The sequence below is a fragment of the Symphodus melops genome (assembly GCF_947650265.1).
Source record: "Symphodus melops genome assembly, chromosome: 15".
Taxonomy (NCBI): domain Eukaryota; kingdom Metazoa; phylum Chordata; class Actinopteri; order Labriformes; family Labridae; genus Symphodus; species Symphodus melops.
Window position 1 is genome coordinate 5,852,202 of NC_136705.1, and position 16,329 is coordinate 5,868,530.

The 16,329-nt window shown below is 41.4% G+C and overlaps 1 protein-coding gene and 1 long non-coding RNA gene across 3 annotated transcripts in view; both read right to left on the reverse strand.

Moving 5' to 3' along the window:
• The window catches only part of kif20ba (kinesin family member 20Ba), a 50,020-nt gene that overhangs the window by 18,318 nt on the left and 15,373 nt on the right, over positions 1–16,329 (reverse strand). For both annotated transcript variants that reach the window (XM_079362678.1, XM_079362677.1), the window contains 10 exons: positions 16,040–16,178; positions 15,107–15,229; positions 14,950–15,010; positions 14,046–14,171; positions 12,630–12,760; positions 12,257–12,412; positions 11,859–12,035; positions 9,507–9,635; positions 9,118–9,219; positions 8,348–8,557 (listed from right to left, as the gene is read on the reverse strand). In XM_079362678.1, coding sequence (XP_079218804.1) covers positions 8,348–8,557; positions 9,118–9,219; positions 9,507–9,635; positions 11,859–12,035; positions 12,257–12,412; positions 12,630–12,760; positions 14,046–14,171; positions 14,950–15,010; positions 15,107–15,229; positions 16,040–16,178 — 1,354 coding nt within the window. The remainder of the gene's footprint in view (positions 1–8,347; positions 8,558–9,117; positions 9,220–9,506; positions 9,636–11,858; positions 12,036–12,256; positions 12,413–12,629; positions 12,761–14,045; positions 14,172–14,949; positions 15,011–15,106; positions 15,230–16,039; positions 16,179–16,329) is intronic.
• On the reverse strand, positions 2,289–3,235 carry LOC306835905. Its single transcript, XR_013780711.1, has 2 exons — positions 3,132–3,235; positions 2,289–2,939 (listed from the first exon to the last, which is right to left on the reverse strand). It is a non-coding gene; the product is annotated as an uncharacterized lncRNA (long non-coding RNA).

Consider the following 16,329-nt stretch of genomic DNA (forward strand, 5'->3'; position numbering starts at 1 on the left):
ATATTACGATCATGGTTAGTCCTTAAGTACACACAGTACAAGATAATCAGTACATACTGTCTTTTTCTAAAAGCAAGGTTTCCAAAGTACAACACACCATGGTTCATATAACGTTGTTTAAAAGTAATGATGCTCAATTCACATGATGGGCATCCATACATTCAACATGGGGAACATTCAACTACGACTATCTTTAACTCATCTTATTCATACACGCCCAAATACTGATGGCTAAATCCATTTGGGGTTCCGTGTCTTGCCAAAGGACACCTTGACATGCGGCTGCAGGAGCTAGGCATCAAACAATCCCATGGAGGAGCTGTGGGATCGAACCCTTGACCCTCCATTTGAGAGGTGATCGTCTCTAAAACTGAGCCACTCCCGCCTTCTGGTGACGCAGAGATCGGGATTATATGTTGTCTTAAAATGGATGGGTTTTCTGAGCTACAGTTAAAAAAACCCAAAAAAAACAAAACATATATATATGTTTTTTTCCCCCAATGTGTTTATGTGGTAGTGATGACAAAAGGAACATGTTTTAATGATTGAGTAAAATATGTATATGCTGTGCAGTTAGAATCTTCTCAGATCTGAACACTCAGCAGCAACGTTGTTCAGTGATTTCAGATTCTGCTGCTGTTTTTACCCTCCTACATTGCTTTTTATTCTCTCCTCCGATTCAACCACTCTACCCACAATCACCCCTTTCATCTTTCCAACCAACTCCACTCCACCAGCCTCAGAATCTTTTCTCTAACTCTGCTTGCCTGCCACTTTTATCTTCCCCTTCTCCTTTTTCCACCGTGTTTTCTCCTCTTTTTCTCCAAAACCTCCCCCCCCCTCTCCACTTCTGTATTCTCTCCCCTGTCTCTCGCCTTCTATCCTTCCTCCCTTGTCTTGTTTCATTTGACTTTCTTCCTCTGGCTTTCCCACACCCCCACCCCCAACTTTACACCAGTCTCTCTCGATTTATTCATTCAGTGCTACATTCACCCTTCCCTACACTCATTCATTTCTCAAAACTCACCTTTCCCAGTTTGTTTCTGAGAACCACATCCTCTCTTTTTTTTCTGTTTATGAGTAAAAGTGTTACTTATCAAACTGACAGGTCATTGGTGTGCTGACACATTTCGATCCTCAGGCCCTTAACACTCAAAAACTGAGAACATTTCACAAACGTTATGTACGTTTAGGCAAATGCTTTTTCCAAATGGAAACTGGGTCATGACGGCAACAGCATGATGTCATTTCTTAGAGACCAATTTGTTAAAGAAAGACTAAAGTTAATTCTTTTCCATGATTAAAAAATGACATGTCAAATCGATGTGTCATTTTAATTCTCTGTTGGCAAATGTTTACAACAATTTAGTGTTTACATGCAGAAATGATCCTTATACCCACTGAGAGTTTGTCTCATCATGCCATCCCAGTATTTTTAAATTGCCATCAAAATGAGATTTTTTCCTTTTCTTAACTTTTCATTAGAATGCCACAGATCTCCAGAATAAATGGTGATGCAACTTCCCATCAATTTGAATGTGTTACCTCCCTCCCCCCCACCAAAAAAAAAGGAGGCAAAAAACCATCTTCTGGGCTTTTCATTGCACCTCCCTTGCTTTTGCGTCTGTTCCAGTTCTCTCTGTTGAACCAACCTCCGTCAGCAGAACGGCAGTCATTAGTGGAATTACTTTGGGGTTTCATCGCGAAGCTTTCACTCCCTTAAAAGTACTCCCACTGCTGGTATCAAACGGGGAAATGTCATCATACCAGCAAAGTTCACGGAGACGGAATCAAAGGAGTGTAGCTATGGGAATACTTTTAACATGAATGTAGCCTAATATGTCCCAGCTAATGAGCTTTTGTCAGTGCATGTCGGCACAGTGCCAACAAGTCTTTACACACTTCTCACTGCTGAAGGGTTTTAAATATTGAAGAGTGAAGAGATGTGACAAGAAGGGCCCCCTACTCTGTACATCTTCCGTCTCTTGAGTCTCCTGAATTTCTTGACGGGAAATTCTTGAAAACACAATAACTAAACTATAAGTTTGGCACCCCAAACATGGTTTAAAGTGCTGAACTTTTTTGTTGTTGTTATTCTGCTATGACCCAGTAAAAGTGATCACAACTTCTCTTTGGGATGGCACTCAAATGAAATATCTATTCCCATCTGAGAGAAAGGAATCATGGAAACTTCACTACACAAGACTTTTCTTTTTGGTTTGAGCACAAACGTTTATTTAAATCAGATATCTATTATTCCTTTGTGCCAGCCAAAAAATACGAGTAGCAACAATTTCCAAAAACTGTATTTAAAAATCAGTAGTAAGTATTTTCTTGACTTTATCAAGGACAAAGTTCTCATACTAGTGATTGAGCTAACAACAAATATTAATCTATTTAATTGAATGTTCACTTTAAAAACTTTATTTTATTTTTTAGTAAATTGGCACCTTTTATTATAAACACTGCTTTAAAGGGAAAGGTTGATTGCATTGTGCATACTTTGGATGGAAGTTTTATTTTATATTTTTGAACCAATGACCCGTAGAGGAGAAGTTGTGATGGACAAAGTGCTCATGGCGAGTGTGATCGACTATCTTACAGAAATGCTTGTCTTGCGGTTTGTCTTGTAAATCTCAGAAACAAAAAAAAGAACAAAAATATTCTGTTCATCTACGCTGCTTAAAAGAAAAACTTCTATGGACTGTAGATTGCAGGATTGGTCAAATCACTTCTCAGCAAAGACTACCAAACAGAACACATGGTCTTTCATATTTCAGTTTGACATCATCTTTAGCATAGTTTCATTGTAAGGTGTGTCAGAACAAAAAAACGTTTTATTTTTGACTCCCATTGCTACTAAAGTAACTTCATCAATAGTTGCTACCTGCTATCAAGACTCATGTAGCATCTCACCGTGTATGAGGTACCCCTATCAACTGTTGAAGAAATGGAGAGGAAGTTCAACAAGCACCTTCGAAGATGGTTGGGAGTACCCTCAAGCTTTACATCCTTGGGGCTTTACATAAGATCAGTCCAGCTCCAGCTTCCGATGTCATCAGTGGTGGAGGAGTTCAAAGTCGACGAGTGCAGACTGTCATTGACATATGAGACTCTCAGGAGCAATTCACCAGGGGAGCAGGAGTCAGGACAAGATCTGGCCGTAAGTGGGCCGCCAGCACGGCAATCAACCAGGCACAAAGTTTGCTCAGGACCAAAGACATCATTAGTAACCCTTGCACTGGAAGACAGGGTCTAGGAACCACACACTTCCAGCAGTGGTCAAAGTCAACCCCTAGGGAGAGGAGAACCTTGATCCAGGATGAAGTCTGAAACCTTGAAGAAGAAGGGAGAAGAGCAAAATCCATTGAGCTCGCAACTCAAGGCGCCTGGACAAGGTGGAACCTCCCCAAGAGAACCATCACATGGAGTGAAATGTGGCGGCTGGAGCCCTTCCAGATATCCTTTCTACTCTGAGCAATCAATTTGCACAGGTGGGGGATGAGGGAGGACCGCTGTTCAGCACCATCACTTTTGTGAAAGAGGGCCATAGAACGGTTTCCCACAACCAAGCCAGGCAGAATCTCCTGCAGTCAGCCCAGAGATGGGAAATGGTGGTTGACCTCGGGAGGAAACTCCACTTCCCAGAAGCAGTCCTGTCCACCACCCAAAGATCTGACACCATCATTTGGTCTCCAGAGGGGAAGAAGATCATCCTGGTGGAGTTGACAGTGCCGTGGGAGGAGGGCTGTGAGGAAGCTGCAGAGAGGAAAAAAGCCAAATACCAGCAACTTGCCCAAGACTGCCGGGATAGGGGGTGGACAACATGGCTGATGAAGGTGGAAATTCGATGTAGAGGATTCCCAGCTCAATCTGCGTGGGATCTAATGACAAAGATTGGGCTGAGAGGCCACTTGAGGAAAGGGGCTGTTCGTAGACTTGGGGGAAGCAGCGGAGAGAGCCTCCTGTTGGCGCTGGCATAAACGAGAGGACACAAGCTGGAAGCCTGTAGGAGAGGGGCAGTGACCTGTCCAGTCACTGCTGACCCGCCAACTGGAGGGTGTTGTGGATAAGGGTCGAAACACCCAGTGAAGGTTGGGGACCACCTGAAGAGCGCTCTTCTAGGCCAAGGCTTCACCCATTGGGAATGGGTGTATGTTTGCATAGTAGATGTATTATACAACTTTTTAACAGTACTTCCTATACTGAACAAATAGCATACGGTTTTGTCATGCTTTTGCACTCAGAATATATTAGCACCTCTCAAGCACACTGCCTCTTGGGAAATTCCATATTTACAAGAGGGAAAACGTGCAGCCAACACCAACAAATATCAATGATGATGATGTAAACAGAAGAACATGTGTGCTTTAATGTAGCTCGATTTGGGACGTCGGTGTCCCAAAAGACAAAAAAAAAGAAAAGAAGAGGCAGCAGGAATACAGACTGGACTTGTTCTGCTACTGAGACATGACTTTTTTGATCATAATTTTAGATGTTAACATCCTGAATTATTAAAGCCAGTGAAAAGACCCGGTAGACTCCTTTTTCATATTTTACATCCGACCTATACGAGAGAAAGAAAGCAGGGTGGGAAACTGGTTGCTGAAACAGAGGAGCTGTGACAAACATTAACCTGATGTGATCTGTTCGTGAACTGTACCTGCCCTATTGTTCATGTTAGCAGAAGGTCTGTTCAATGTGTTCTCTGAGGGGAGCATATGGGGCCGTGTGTGTGGGTGTTTTACTTCAGTCTCAAATGTGGCACTGAGTGTCTTTCTCCTTGTGAGGGGGATCTATGATTTATGAGATTGTTGTCTCTGACCCATCTGTGAACGCATGCATGTGGCTGTATCATTTATATCCACTACAGTGACTTGGTGCTATGTTACACCACCAGAATGTTTCTAGTTCCAACAATATTTTTTGAAATCCCAACCGAGGACGCTTGTGAGCAATAAACATGTTGAATAATAAAAATGTTTTCCCGATCAATACAAGTTGTACCTTTGTTATTGTTGAGGTCAAGTGTGTTTTTCATGTTGTATAAGGTTTATGGTGTTTAAACTATTTAATAAGGATACAGACTGGGTTGTAGGATATGGTTACAGTTACAGTATTTGTTTTTGTCACAGTTCAGATGTCACTGTTTGCTGCATGCAGTCACAAGACAAATTTGTTTGAGAGGGCGAAATTTAAGGCAGCCACACATCGATCAAGGCAGCCACACTGCTTTGTAAACGAAGAAGACAAAGTAAAAACAAAAAAGCACAAAGAAGATTGACTTTACAGAAGTACTATGACACGCCAGAGCTAAGAGACCCTTCTTGCTTCTTTAAAATCGTTATGTTGGGACACTTCTAGTGCTCAGTTCAGATTGTCATTGGAAACACGTCCAACATGGCGCTATCAACCAGAGGTGTCAATCACCAGAGCTACTTAAAAAAAAAAAAAAAAGAAGAAGCAAAAAACAAGTGTGCAACAAAACGTGTCCACTGCTGATTTTTTTTTTTAAATCCTCAGGTTGTGAACGCAGAGAGGGTGGAAGACATTATCAAAGCAAATGTGTCTTTAAGGCTATGCAGCACAGACGACTATGACTATGCAGGATGACCCTGGTTTCAAGTGTGTATTATAAATGCAGCAGGAGGCTCCTTCCCCCCCCCCAATTTTCTTTGGTTTAACGTTCAATATAATTCTGTACTAGCTACCACAAGTGGTTCTTAACCAGACTACTCAGAACAAACAGTAACTTGAAAAATGTTTAAAATACATTTGAGAAATCTAATAATGCATCTGGGACTTTTGTTGCTTTTCCCCCCCGCTTTGAACCAAACTCGTATCAAACCGGAACTCCACCACTGAAGCACTGAACTAGTCTGATCTGAACCAGAGTAACCCTAGTTAGTTCAGACTTTATCTTACATGATTATGTTTTTAATCTTAATCTAATAATTCAACAAACTACTGAGATAACAACATTTGACCCTTATTACTAAAAATAAAAAAACAAACAAATGAAAATGACATTCATGAGAAAATGTATGGGCAGCAACATGAAATAAATGTCATGTGCAGTCTTGTGAAAAACATTCAGTATGACAGTACATGACGATATCTGCTGCTGACTTACTTAAAAAAAAACCTTCAAAATATGCAGTAATGTCTCAATGCAAAACTCCAGCAGAGTGAGTGTGTGTGCGTGTGTGTTCTTTATAGAAACATGTCTGTCTGAGCTGTGTGTACGTTCCTTCTTGCTTGTTTTAGCATTTGTATGTGCTGCATGCCTTTGGGAGCCAGTTGTAGCAGAGGCATTAGCCTACTTGCTTTGCATTCATCAAAACAAACAAATCAACATAAGTGCAATTCCTCCATTGCATTTAATCAAATTCCAGGGAGGCAGTTTCCTGAGAAATACCTTCACCCTGCTCGCCCTCCTTCGCAGCCTCACTTAACAAGTCTTAATGTCTGGCCTCCTTTGCTCCGTTTCTGGGATTACTTTTTAAAAACACAACATGGGACATGCAAGCGTTTTCTCAGAACAGCCGTGGAACCCAGCTGATCACAGGATGAGGCCTGTGTTATCCATTTTCCAAACAGCACAGATGGAATTGGCTTGTTGACCTTGTTACTCGCACTTATCACACTTTGCCTACACAGTATGCAAACGGCATTCATTGAGTTCCAGTCAATTGCACAATCTTATTGGTAGAATTAGTGAGGCCAACACTGACATAAAAAAAACTACTAAAACGTGTCTACTTTTTATTCCAAGCTTATAAACGGCGTCGCATGTTTATCTCAGTGATCTCCTTTTGTTTCTTGTCGCAGGGAGCTTATTGCATCAACGCACATGCTTCTGAATTAACTTAAAGCTGAAGCAGCACGTGTGTTTGACAATCACTGCTGCAAGACAGACAAAGGCAGCAGGACAGCAAAGTAAATAAAGACGATGTACGACAGTTAACAGAAGTGACAGAGTTCATAAACAAAATAATAGATTCACTGAAAAGATCTGGCTTATGGTACCAGATACTAAGATGATAACAGACATTACATGTAGAACCCGACTGATTAATCCGCCAGTTGATGATATCATATCACATGATTATGGCATAATTTCATTTCAGATATGCACAGGTAGGGCTGGGAATCTTTGGGTCTCTCATGATTGCATTTTTTCAGAATCGATTTTTTTTGTTCAAAACTGGATTCATTGATCCATGGATTCAAAGTCTAGTTTTTAATTACACACTTCAGGATCTACTCCAGTCACCTGTGGGCCTGGCTGAATTTCTTGTTGCTCTATTGGGCTTTCAACTGAATTTAAGAGCTAGCTTTAGCAATTAGCAGGGACAGACTGATAAAAAAAGATAAAAAAATCTTTCTATATATCTATACAGTATATCTGCATACATACATATAATATATATATATATACACACACACGTACAGATACATCTATATATACATTGCACACACACATGCAGTGTGATATGTGGATTACAACAAGTGTCATCACTCTCCATACTGTGATGTGATGATGCACGACGTACATATGCAGCTACTTTCCAGTTGAGTGCCCATTGTTGTCTTCAATAACTTTACCACAACTGATCAACACAATCAATGTGCTTATGTGTATATCTATCCATCTATTAAGATCAATATAGTTTAAAGATATCAGCCGATAAAGAGTCAAATGTTGAACTTTAGCAGCAAGAGTGACAGCAACGTTTAGAACAACCAGGAAATCAGCCCCAATCCTCCGGCAAACAAACTAAACCCAAGCATTCAAACTGAAACACTTCCATATTCCAAACAATTGGGTGACACGTCACGATTGCTTGAGTTTGCCATGTGATGGTGTCAAAAAGTAAAACCGCTAGCAAATTACAGTTCCTTCATTCTGAGAAGTAACCGTGGAGGCAATCACACACTACTTGTGCTGGATTGATGGTGGCTTAGGGAAAGGTTCCACACTGACATTTCCTCCCCAGAATAGGGAGCTCTCAACATTTGTGAAAAATGAACTCACATCTCTGGAAATGACTGAAAAAGCCAATTTCTGGGGCTTATGTTGCACTGCAGTTGTTTGTAGTTCTCTAGGGAGTATTTCTTTTTGGACAACCTGCGGGTGAACATTGGTTTTTCCGGCTTCCATCATTTTTTTGTCGTTAGACACATATTGTACGAAGTGTGCCCACGAGGGCAAAATATATCAAGAATGTTCGATCAGTTGTGAACTAAAAACACCAAACGACAATTTCCTATTTTTGGATGTGAAAAATGTTGCTTCTTCTGTTGAAAGTTGCTCTCAAACTGCTTTAAAGTGATTAGTTCTTACCCTTTCCATCTCTCCGCTCTTCCTCTTGCGTGCCGAGCGGGTGATTTTGACAGTGACGGCGTTCTCCTCTCCTTGGCGTCGCAGGGCCATGCGGTTGGGCTGCAGAGGGCTGAAGGAGATCTCCATCTCTGGCCGGGGGAAGCGGCTCGTCCTGCCATTCTCTGTGGAAATCTCAGAGGAGTCCAAGACTGAAGGAAAGCCAGCTGAGCCCTGTGGTACCAACAATGTGTGCAGAGTCACGTTTGGGGTCATTGAAGAGACAATGGAGGTTGCCCTGTGCACACAAGTGTTGCTGAGCAAGATGACAATACAAAAAGGTTCAGGTGGTAAATGTTGACATCCCATTTGTTACAACTAACCTCAAAGTATTTGGTTCCTTAAACTATTTCATATTTTAGCTTTTTTTGGTTCCCCGTTGGAAAAAAGAAAAAACCACATAGTGACAGATAAGACAAGGACATTATATAAGCAGAGACGCATATCAAAAGACGATTACAGGTACTGGTTAAAACGTGTCACAAGGGACCTGCATTGTTTCACATCGTCTGACTTTAAACTGATTAGAAGACAAGATTTCCATTCTTTTATTTCGTCATCAAAGTTTCCTTAAGAATATTGTAAATAGCCTCTCGTCTCTGAAAGTAATATCGTGTGTCGTCCGGTCACTAAACCGAGTACAGTTCTAAAACGCATCCTAAAACCTAAACGACGTGTATACTGGATGTAAAAAGTTGACTACAGACTAACCTAAAGTCATCTCACGAGCTTACCTGACTGCTGACTGACGCCCTCGTGTCCCTCCTTCCTCCTGACTTCCGATTGATTGTTTCACTTTCGGGTTTCCCAACCAATGTGGCAGGGCACTCGTTACTCTGTCACAGGCACAAGTTGAACAATATTATACGTCACAAACACCCAAAAACAAGTCAACAGTAGTGCATGTGTTATCACCCTGCGTATATTTGAAAGGTTTTATCACAGCTTCTGTGAAAGATTCCTGATAATACTTTCCTACACTGTCAACCGCTATCTTTTGCAGCCGACAGTTTCTGACATACAGCCGTACAATCCACTAAGCAGGCGCCTTTTGATGGAGCGGCGTTGGTTTTATGATCATTACGAGGGGATGTTTTTGGTGGAGTGTTTCTTGAGGACTGACCTGTGTGAGTGTGTCAGTCTGTTTGGTTCTCAAAGCCTTGAGCTCTTCCTGCATTTGAACGATCTCTGCCTCCCTCTCAGAGAGAGCAGCCTGCAGCTTTGTCACGTCGCTGCCACCATCATCGCCGAGCTGTAAGAAGAAGTTAAACACTCACCATACATGCAATAAAAAAATAAAATCAGTAAGAGCAACAAATCATTAGAACGCTCAAACTATTTTTATCAATAAAAATAAAATTAGCAGAAAGGTTCTTCTCAGTAACCAAATCCTTGTCTCACACTCAGTCTTGTTCAAAGCTCAGATTTGTTTGTTTCAATAAATTAATTGTTTGAAATGAAATACATTAATTAGAGTCTTACATTTACATTGTGCCTGAACAAAACCATGTGAGGAAAAAGGAAGTTGATTCAACGTAAACATGAAATGCTCAGGTCACGGGAGCTTTGGAGGGAGTTTAGGTTAGTAGAGGAGCTGCAGCTCTAGAACGACCACTTCACAAGCAGGACACATTTGAGCTGCACACCAAACTATTGGACATTTCTTTACCAAACTAGATATTTCTCTCCGATGTCCTGGTAGGTCTGTAAACCCTAAGCCCGAAGTGAGAAGTTGCAATGCGCTCAGCAGGGCGAGCAAAAATCCAGTTAAAAATCTCAATCAAACTCAGTTACAGCATTGTGTGTTGATGTTCTGCGTCGCTAATAAAAAGAGAATCAATGCTCGAATGATTTGTATGTAATGATGTGCAGTTAATCCCTGCTGAGGCAGGTTGTTTCCGGTTGCACGGAAAACTTTTTTAAAATTTCTTAGAAACCAGACTAATGCTAATGTTGTCGAGTCTCCTCTTCTCACGTCCTTTGTGGATTTTAGCAATACAGAGACACTGTATACAATGAAATGTAATTCTCTCCTAATGGTGCCGGTCACATTTTTTATTAGAATCACTGCAGTCATATGAGACACTGAAGCTGGCGTCGGAATGATAATTCACACTCACTGTGGCGTATTATCCTGGGGATCCCGTCTGGTTGCACTGAAAACTTTTTTTTCTTTTTACAATTTCTTTGAAACCACACTAATGCTCAGTGAGAATAAAAAAGGGGAGGGCATCAAAGGAGAGTATTAAAAACGCATTTGAGACAGAATTTGGGCTCCATGGTGAAAATTCTCATTCACCGAAAAAACACCAGCGAATCTTAATAAGAACATGACAATGTGTAACTTCCATTCAAACCGTCAGGATAAAAAAACCCTGATTAACTTTGCATTGACTTGACGTAATCTTTACTCTCACTTTTTCTGAAGTTTGCAGAGCACTGGGGGAGCAACAGCTTGGCCGGCTGTGAAATTAACAAACCGAGCCTCAAAATGACCTCCTATAGTACACATCGTAATCCAACGCTTCGCTCCAGTGGACACAGAAAAATAAAGGAGGAGCTACAGCTCCCTTCTTATACCACAGGATTCTTTCATTACAGGTTTGTTTCTAACTCCTCTGTTAAACCTACTGAAGTTAGAGAGAGAGAGAGAGAGAGAGAGAGTGAGAGTGAGAGTGAGAGAGAGAGTGAGAGTGAGAGTGAGAGTGAGAGTGAGAGAGAGAGAGAGAGAGAGAGAGAACTTAATAACTGCTTTTTTGTTATTAAAGGTTGCTCGCTCTATGTATTTTATCTCTATGTTGCTCGACCATCACTGCTTTTTTGCTTTTTTTAATAAGCTCCGTCAATATCCAATCCAACTACAATGGAGATTATATTGCAGGTCAACATGACTGATTGAGGACCTCCGTGTGGCACAGATTCGTGAGGATAATTCTGCTTCTGGTGCAGCAAGAAACCAAAAGTTCTCGTCCCTCCCTCTGCAGGGTTAAAGTAAGGACTTAGACATGTTTTTCAACCTGCAGAAAACTTAAGGTTAGATTCACACGATAATGTTATCGAAAGGCTAAATCATCTTTGAATCACATGGCCAGACAAGCTCTAGAGGTTCAAACTCTCAGCACAGTGTCACCTCTGGTTAAACCCCCGATCAATAACATCACTGCAGGAGGTTGGCGCTGACGGATGATTGGGGACCAGTTGCTCCGAGGTTTCTGTTTGTACACACTCCAAAAGGTGAAACTCAGAAGGATGTTTCAAACCGAGGGAAGCATCTATACATCTGAATGATGATCATTTTTTAGGCAGATTTACTCTAAATGTGAGGGATGACAGATTCCATTTTGCATAAACCAGATCCTATATTCCAGAGAGTACCACCCAATCTTCTGAAAGCTAGACTCTGATCTAAAAAAGCAGCAACGTTCTGACAGACTCAGGGAGCACACGTTAAAGATAAACATTGTGTAACACTGACCTCTTGTGGTGGCTGTGTGTTATTGTGGCTCAACTTTTGGATGAGTTTGTCTTTCTCTGCTTGGCTGGAGAGAAGTTTCTGAAGCTGGACCTCCAGAGCTGCTACCAGAGTGTCTCTCTCCTTCCTCCACTTATCCATGGACTCGTCCTTCTCAGCCAACTGAGACGTCAAGGACTCCTGACATGATGATAAGCACGCCACATGAACAAAAGCAGGTTTTTGCATTGGATGCAAAAGAGTGTGAGAAAGTTAAAAACGGGGAACAAAATGAAAATGAGAATGTTTGAGTCACGAAATGCTCGACAGACTCGGTTTGAGCCTTGAGCTGTGGTTGTGATTTGGCTCGGCCGTTTTAAGTCATGGTACTTGTCCTTGTCCGTGTTCTGTACGTTTCTTACCAACTGGCTCTGCTGGCGAGTGTAGCGTTCTCTGTCCTCTGCAAACTTTCTCATTTCCTGGTTCCTCTTGTCCTCTGCCTCTTTGGCTTGACCAATCAAGGACAGCTTCTCCTCCTGCCACTTTCTGCGTTCGGACTGGTGTTTCTCTGTACACAGCTGTGCAAGAGAATGTCCTTTTAAATATCTGATACCTGGTTATTGAGGGGTGGGGCTAAATCAAGTACAAACATGAGAAAAGCTACCCAGACATTTCATCAGGTATCAGTCTGAATAATACCTCTTGAAAAAAACCTTAGAGAGCTGACTCTGTCGATGAAATTGCATTTTATACTCCAACACTTTCTTACATTTTCAGATTCCTTCCATCCATTACCTTTAAGCTCTCGTTAGCCTGAGCACTTTCCTGTTTGGCCAGTCTGACTTCATCTGGTGCACTGTCTGACTGATGCTGAGAGTTGTTTCTGCCGTCATGCTGCAATAACAATCCTTTCAATTTCTGCACCTCTGAAATGGTAAGAAGAAAAACAACTTAACATTTAGATTCAAAGAATTACTTAAACAATTCCCTTCCAAGCTCAAGTTCAAGGTTTCCTGAAAGCTGATCAGCCACTTTATTAGACACACTTTGTTAGTACTGGGTAAGATCCTGCTTTGTCTTCAGTGTTGCCTTAATTCTATGTGGCATAGATTCAACAAGGTGCTGGACACATGTTTTTTTGGTCAACATCGACATGATATCATCACAAAGTTATTACAGATTTCTCGACTGCACATACATGAGACAAATCTCCCGTTCCACCACATCCCACAAGTGATCTATTGGATTGAGATCTGGTGACTGTGGAGGCTGTTTGAGTGTAGTGAACTCCTTGCGATATTTAAAGGGATACTTCACCCATTTGCATGAAGCTTTGTATCATTAGAAACATGGTAGTAGTGTTGAATGGTCGTGAATCCAACCCTCATTTTGCCCTGAGACGAGCAAAATGTGTGTTTTTTTGCCTGGAAGTTTTCTTCATGTGATGCAAAAAGCGTCATATTGCATTTCTCGTCTCAGGACAAAATGAGGGCTGGATTCACGACCATTCAACACTACTACCATGTTTCTAATGATACAAAGCTTCATGCAAATGGGTGAAGTATCCCTTTAAGAAACCAGTTTGATATGATATGAACTTTGTGACACTTTATGACCAACAACAATGCCACGTTGAAAGTCACTGAAATCCCCTTCCTTTGCCATTCGGATCCACGGTTTGAACTGTAGAAGATCGTCTTGACCGTGTCTACATGCCTACATGCATTAAGTTGCTGCCATGTGATTGGCTGATAAGAAATATGCAATAACCAGCAGTTGAACAGCTGTACGGTGAGAGTATATTCCATATTCAGCTGGCATGCCATTTCTTTTCACTTCCGGTTTTATTTAGAAGAAAATATGTGATTCAACTTCTATCCAGGACGTTTGGGGTGGCATTTCTTCAAGAAGCCCAAACTGTTTGGAGCCTACAACTTCAATTATGTGTTATATGACTTTTTTTACTGCTTCAGTGATTGATCTCTAAAAAGCATAATAGTTTAGAAAAAAGTTGTTTTACTGAATCTGTTTGTGATGCACCTTATTTCCCCTCCTTTTTTCTGTTACCATAGTGACCCAACATTTGATTTACTGATCCGACTGCTGATCTAGCTCTTCAGTTAGCAAGAAAGGACTCTTAAGCTTTCCATGGACAATACTCCCCTTATTCGTTTGCTTTGTTTCCATGTTCCTATTCATCTGTTCTCTTACCACTGGAGAGCTCCTGGATGAGGTTCAGTTTCTCCTCCAACATCTGCTCCATCTGCTCCTGTGTCTCCTCCTGCTCCGTCAGTGCCAAACGCATGTCTTCCACCACACGCTCTTTGGCTTCAAGGTCTTCGAAACAGTAATTAGAACAAGAACAGGTTAAGAAAAAAAAGAAGGTCCTGGAGGTCCACACACACAGCAGTGAGTGTTTTTTAAAATATGTTCATCCCAAAGGCAGGAATTTTTCCTCTTCAGACGATTATAAAAAAAAAAAAAAAAAAGGTTAAAGAGTTAAAATACATATTCTTACTGAGACACTCAGGATGTTAACTTCAGACAAAAGACAGATATATTGACTCCAGAGGGCAAAATCTAACAATGACTTTTCTGTTTGCAAGCCAATCTGATGGGGAATGATTATCGTGCAGATAAGAAGGGAAGTCTTGCACTTCAGCCTCTCCACAGATGGAGGTCTCCTTCACACAGGCAGAATCCAAAGAAATAACACGACAACACAAATCACTTCCTGCAAGTTTTTAAGCTGCAAAAGACTAATGTTTCAACGTACTGCGGCTTGGTTTAACTCTGAGCGGAGGTTAGCCCTTTGTAAGTTAATACTTTGTTTGCCTTCTAAGGTTTTCGTTGCTTCACAGCAAGAAGATTCCTGTTTCCAATCACTGTCAGGTACTTCCTGTGCATGCGTGGGTTTCCTCCCACAGTCCAAACACATGCTGTTAGGCTAAACGGTGACTCTTAACTGCACGTCGGTTTGATTGTGAGTGTGGCTGGTTGTCTCTATAGATCAGCCCTGTTATTCATTGACAAACAGTCTAGGGGATAACAACGCCTCTCGCCCAATCACAGCTGGGATTGGCTCCTTCCTCTAGTATAACATATCTTTTTTTACCTTTACAGGCGTTCTGGTAGAGTAGGAGCGTTTTGTCAGACTTGTCCTCTGATGACTGTTCCTTCAGGAGGGGAAGAAGGACATAAGGAGATGGTGACAAAAAAGAAGATCAAAGCTTTGAGAGATTTGGTCTGCTCAAGATTTCAGAGTATTTTACCAGTTTGAGCTGCTGGATGGTTCTGTCTCTGATGGCGAGATCGGCCTGAAGCTGCTTTTTAGCTTTCTCCATGTCGGCTAGTTTCTGCTTCAAAAGCTTTTCCTCTTCTCTCATGGCCGAAATCTTCAGAGAAAGAAAAAAAAAAAAAAAAAAAGTTTACAAACTTACGTTATGAATTATTAAAAAATCAAGGACATCCATTTATAACAAATGATGTGTTTAAAAGTAAAACTAAAATCAGAACAGTGCGCTACACAATCATTTTAGCGAGCATGGAAATGTAAGATTTCTACTGAATGACATCATAAAATGACCTCACTCTATCATCGCACATGAATGAAACATGATGGCTTCTCTGACAACAATCCATCTGCCAGTATGTCTTTCTTCTGAAGTTTAGATTCCAGAGCAGAATTTTTTTTGTTTTGTTTTGACCAGAGAAGTCTGCCGCTTTAAGGCACTTGGCAAACAGACAATTCGCCCCTCAATTTTGACAGCCAAATGTCAAACCAAACAGCGTTTCAGCGATGGAAGCAGGCAAGCAAACTGTTTCAGATAGAACCCATTCTCCCTGAACTAAATGGCCTCTGTTCTCGTTTCCAAAAAGCTTCACGACCAGAGAGGTGGAGCTTCGGTGTCTGCAACGTCGCAACCTGCGCTCACATCGACTACAGGGAGGATGGAGTGTGGACAGGCAGATCGCTTTTGTTTTAAATGTGGGCTGCAGTACCCATTTTAAACACTAAATGTCAGAGTTACATATCTGCTTCTTAAAGAAATAAACATGGCCTTCAGACATGAACAGAAAAAGATGTTTTTAATAACTGAAAATGTTGAAAATGTGCTGCTATGAGAAAGACAATTATATTTGCAGCTTAATGACAGCTGAACAATTCACACCAAAGAGGTTATTTCAACAATAAAGACGTGTACCTCCTTCTGGACCTGCTGAATTTGCTTCTTGTAGTCTGCTAGTTTCTCTCGGAGGTCTGAAGTGTCGTCCTCTTTCCTCTGGAGGTCGAGGCTGAGGCTCTTGACTTTCACCGTGTCCTGCTGGGCATTTTCCTTCAGTCTGGAAGAAAACAACGCTGCATTCATTTTCTTCTTCATACTCCAGGGAGTGAGACTCTAACTCTACGGGGACATCCAGATACTTGTGTGAAGAGATAAGGGGTTTAAGAGAAGTTTTATTTCACCATGACAGAATAATGAAGCGTAGCACA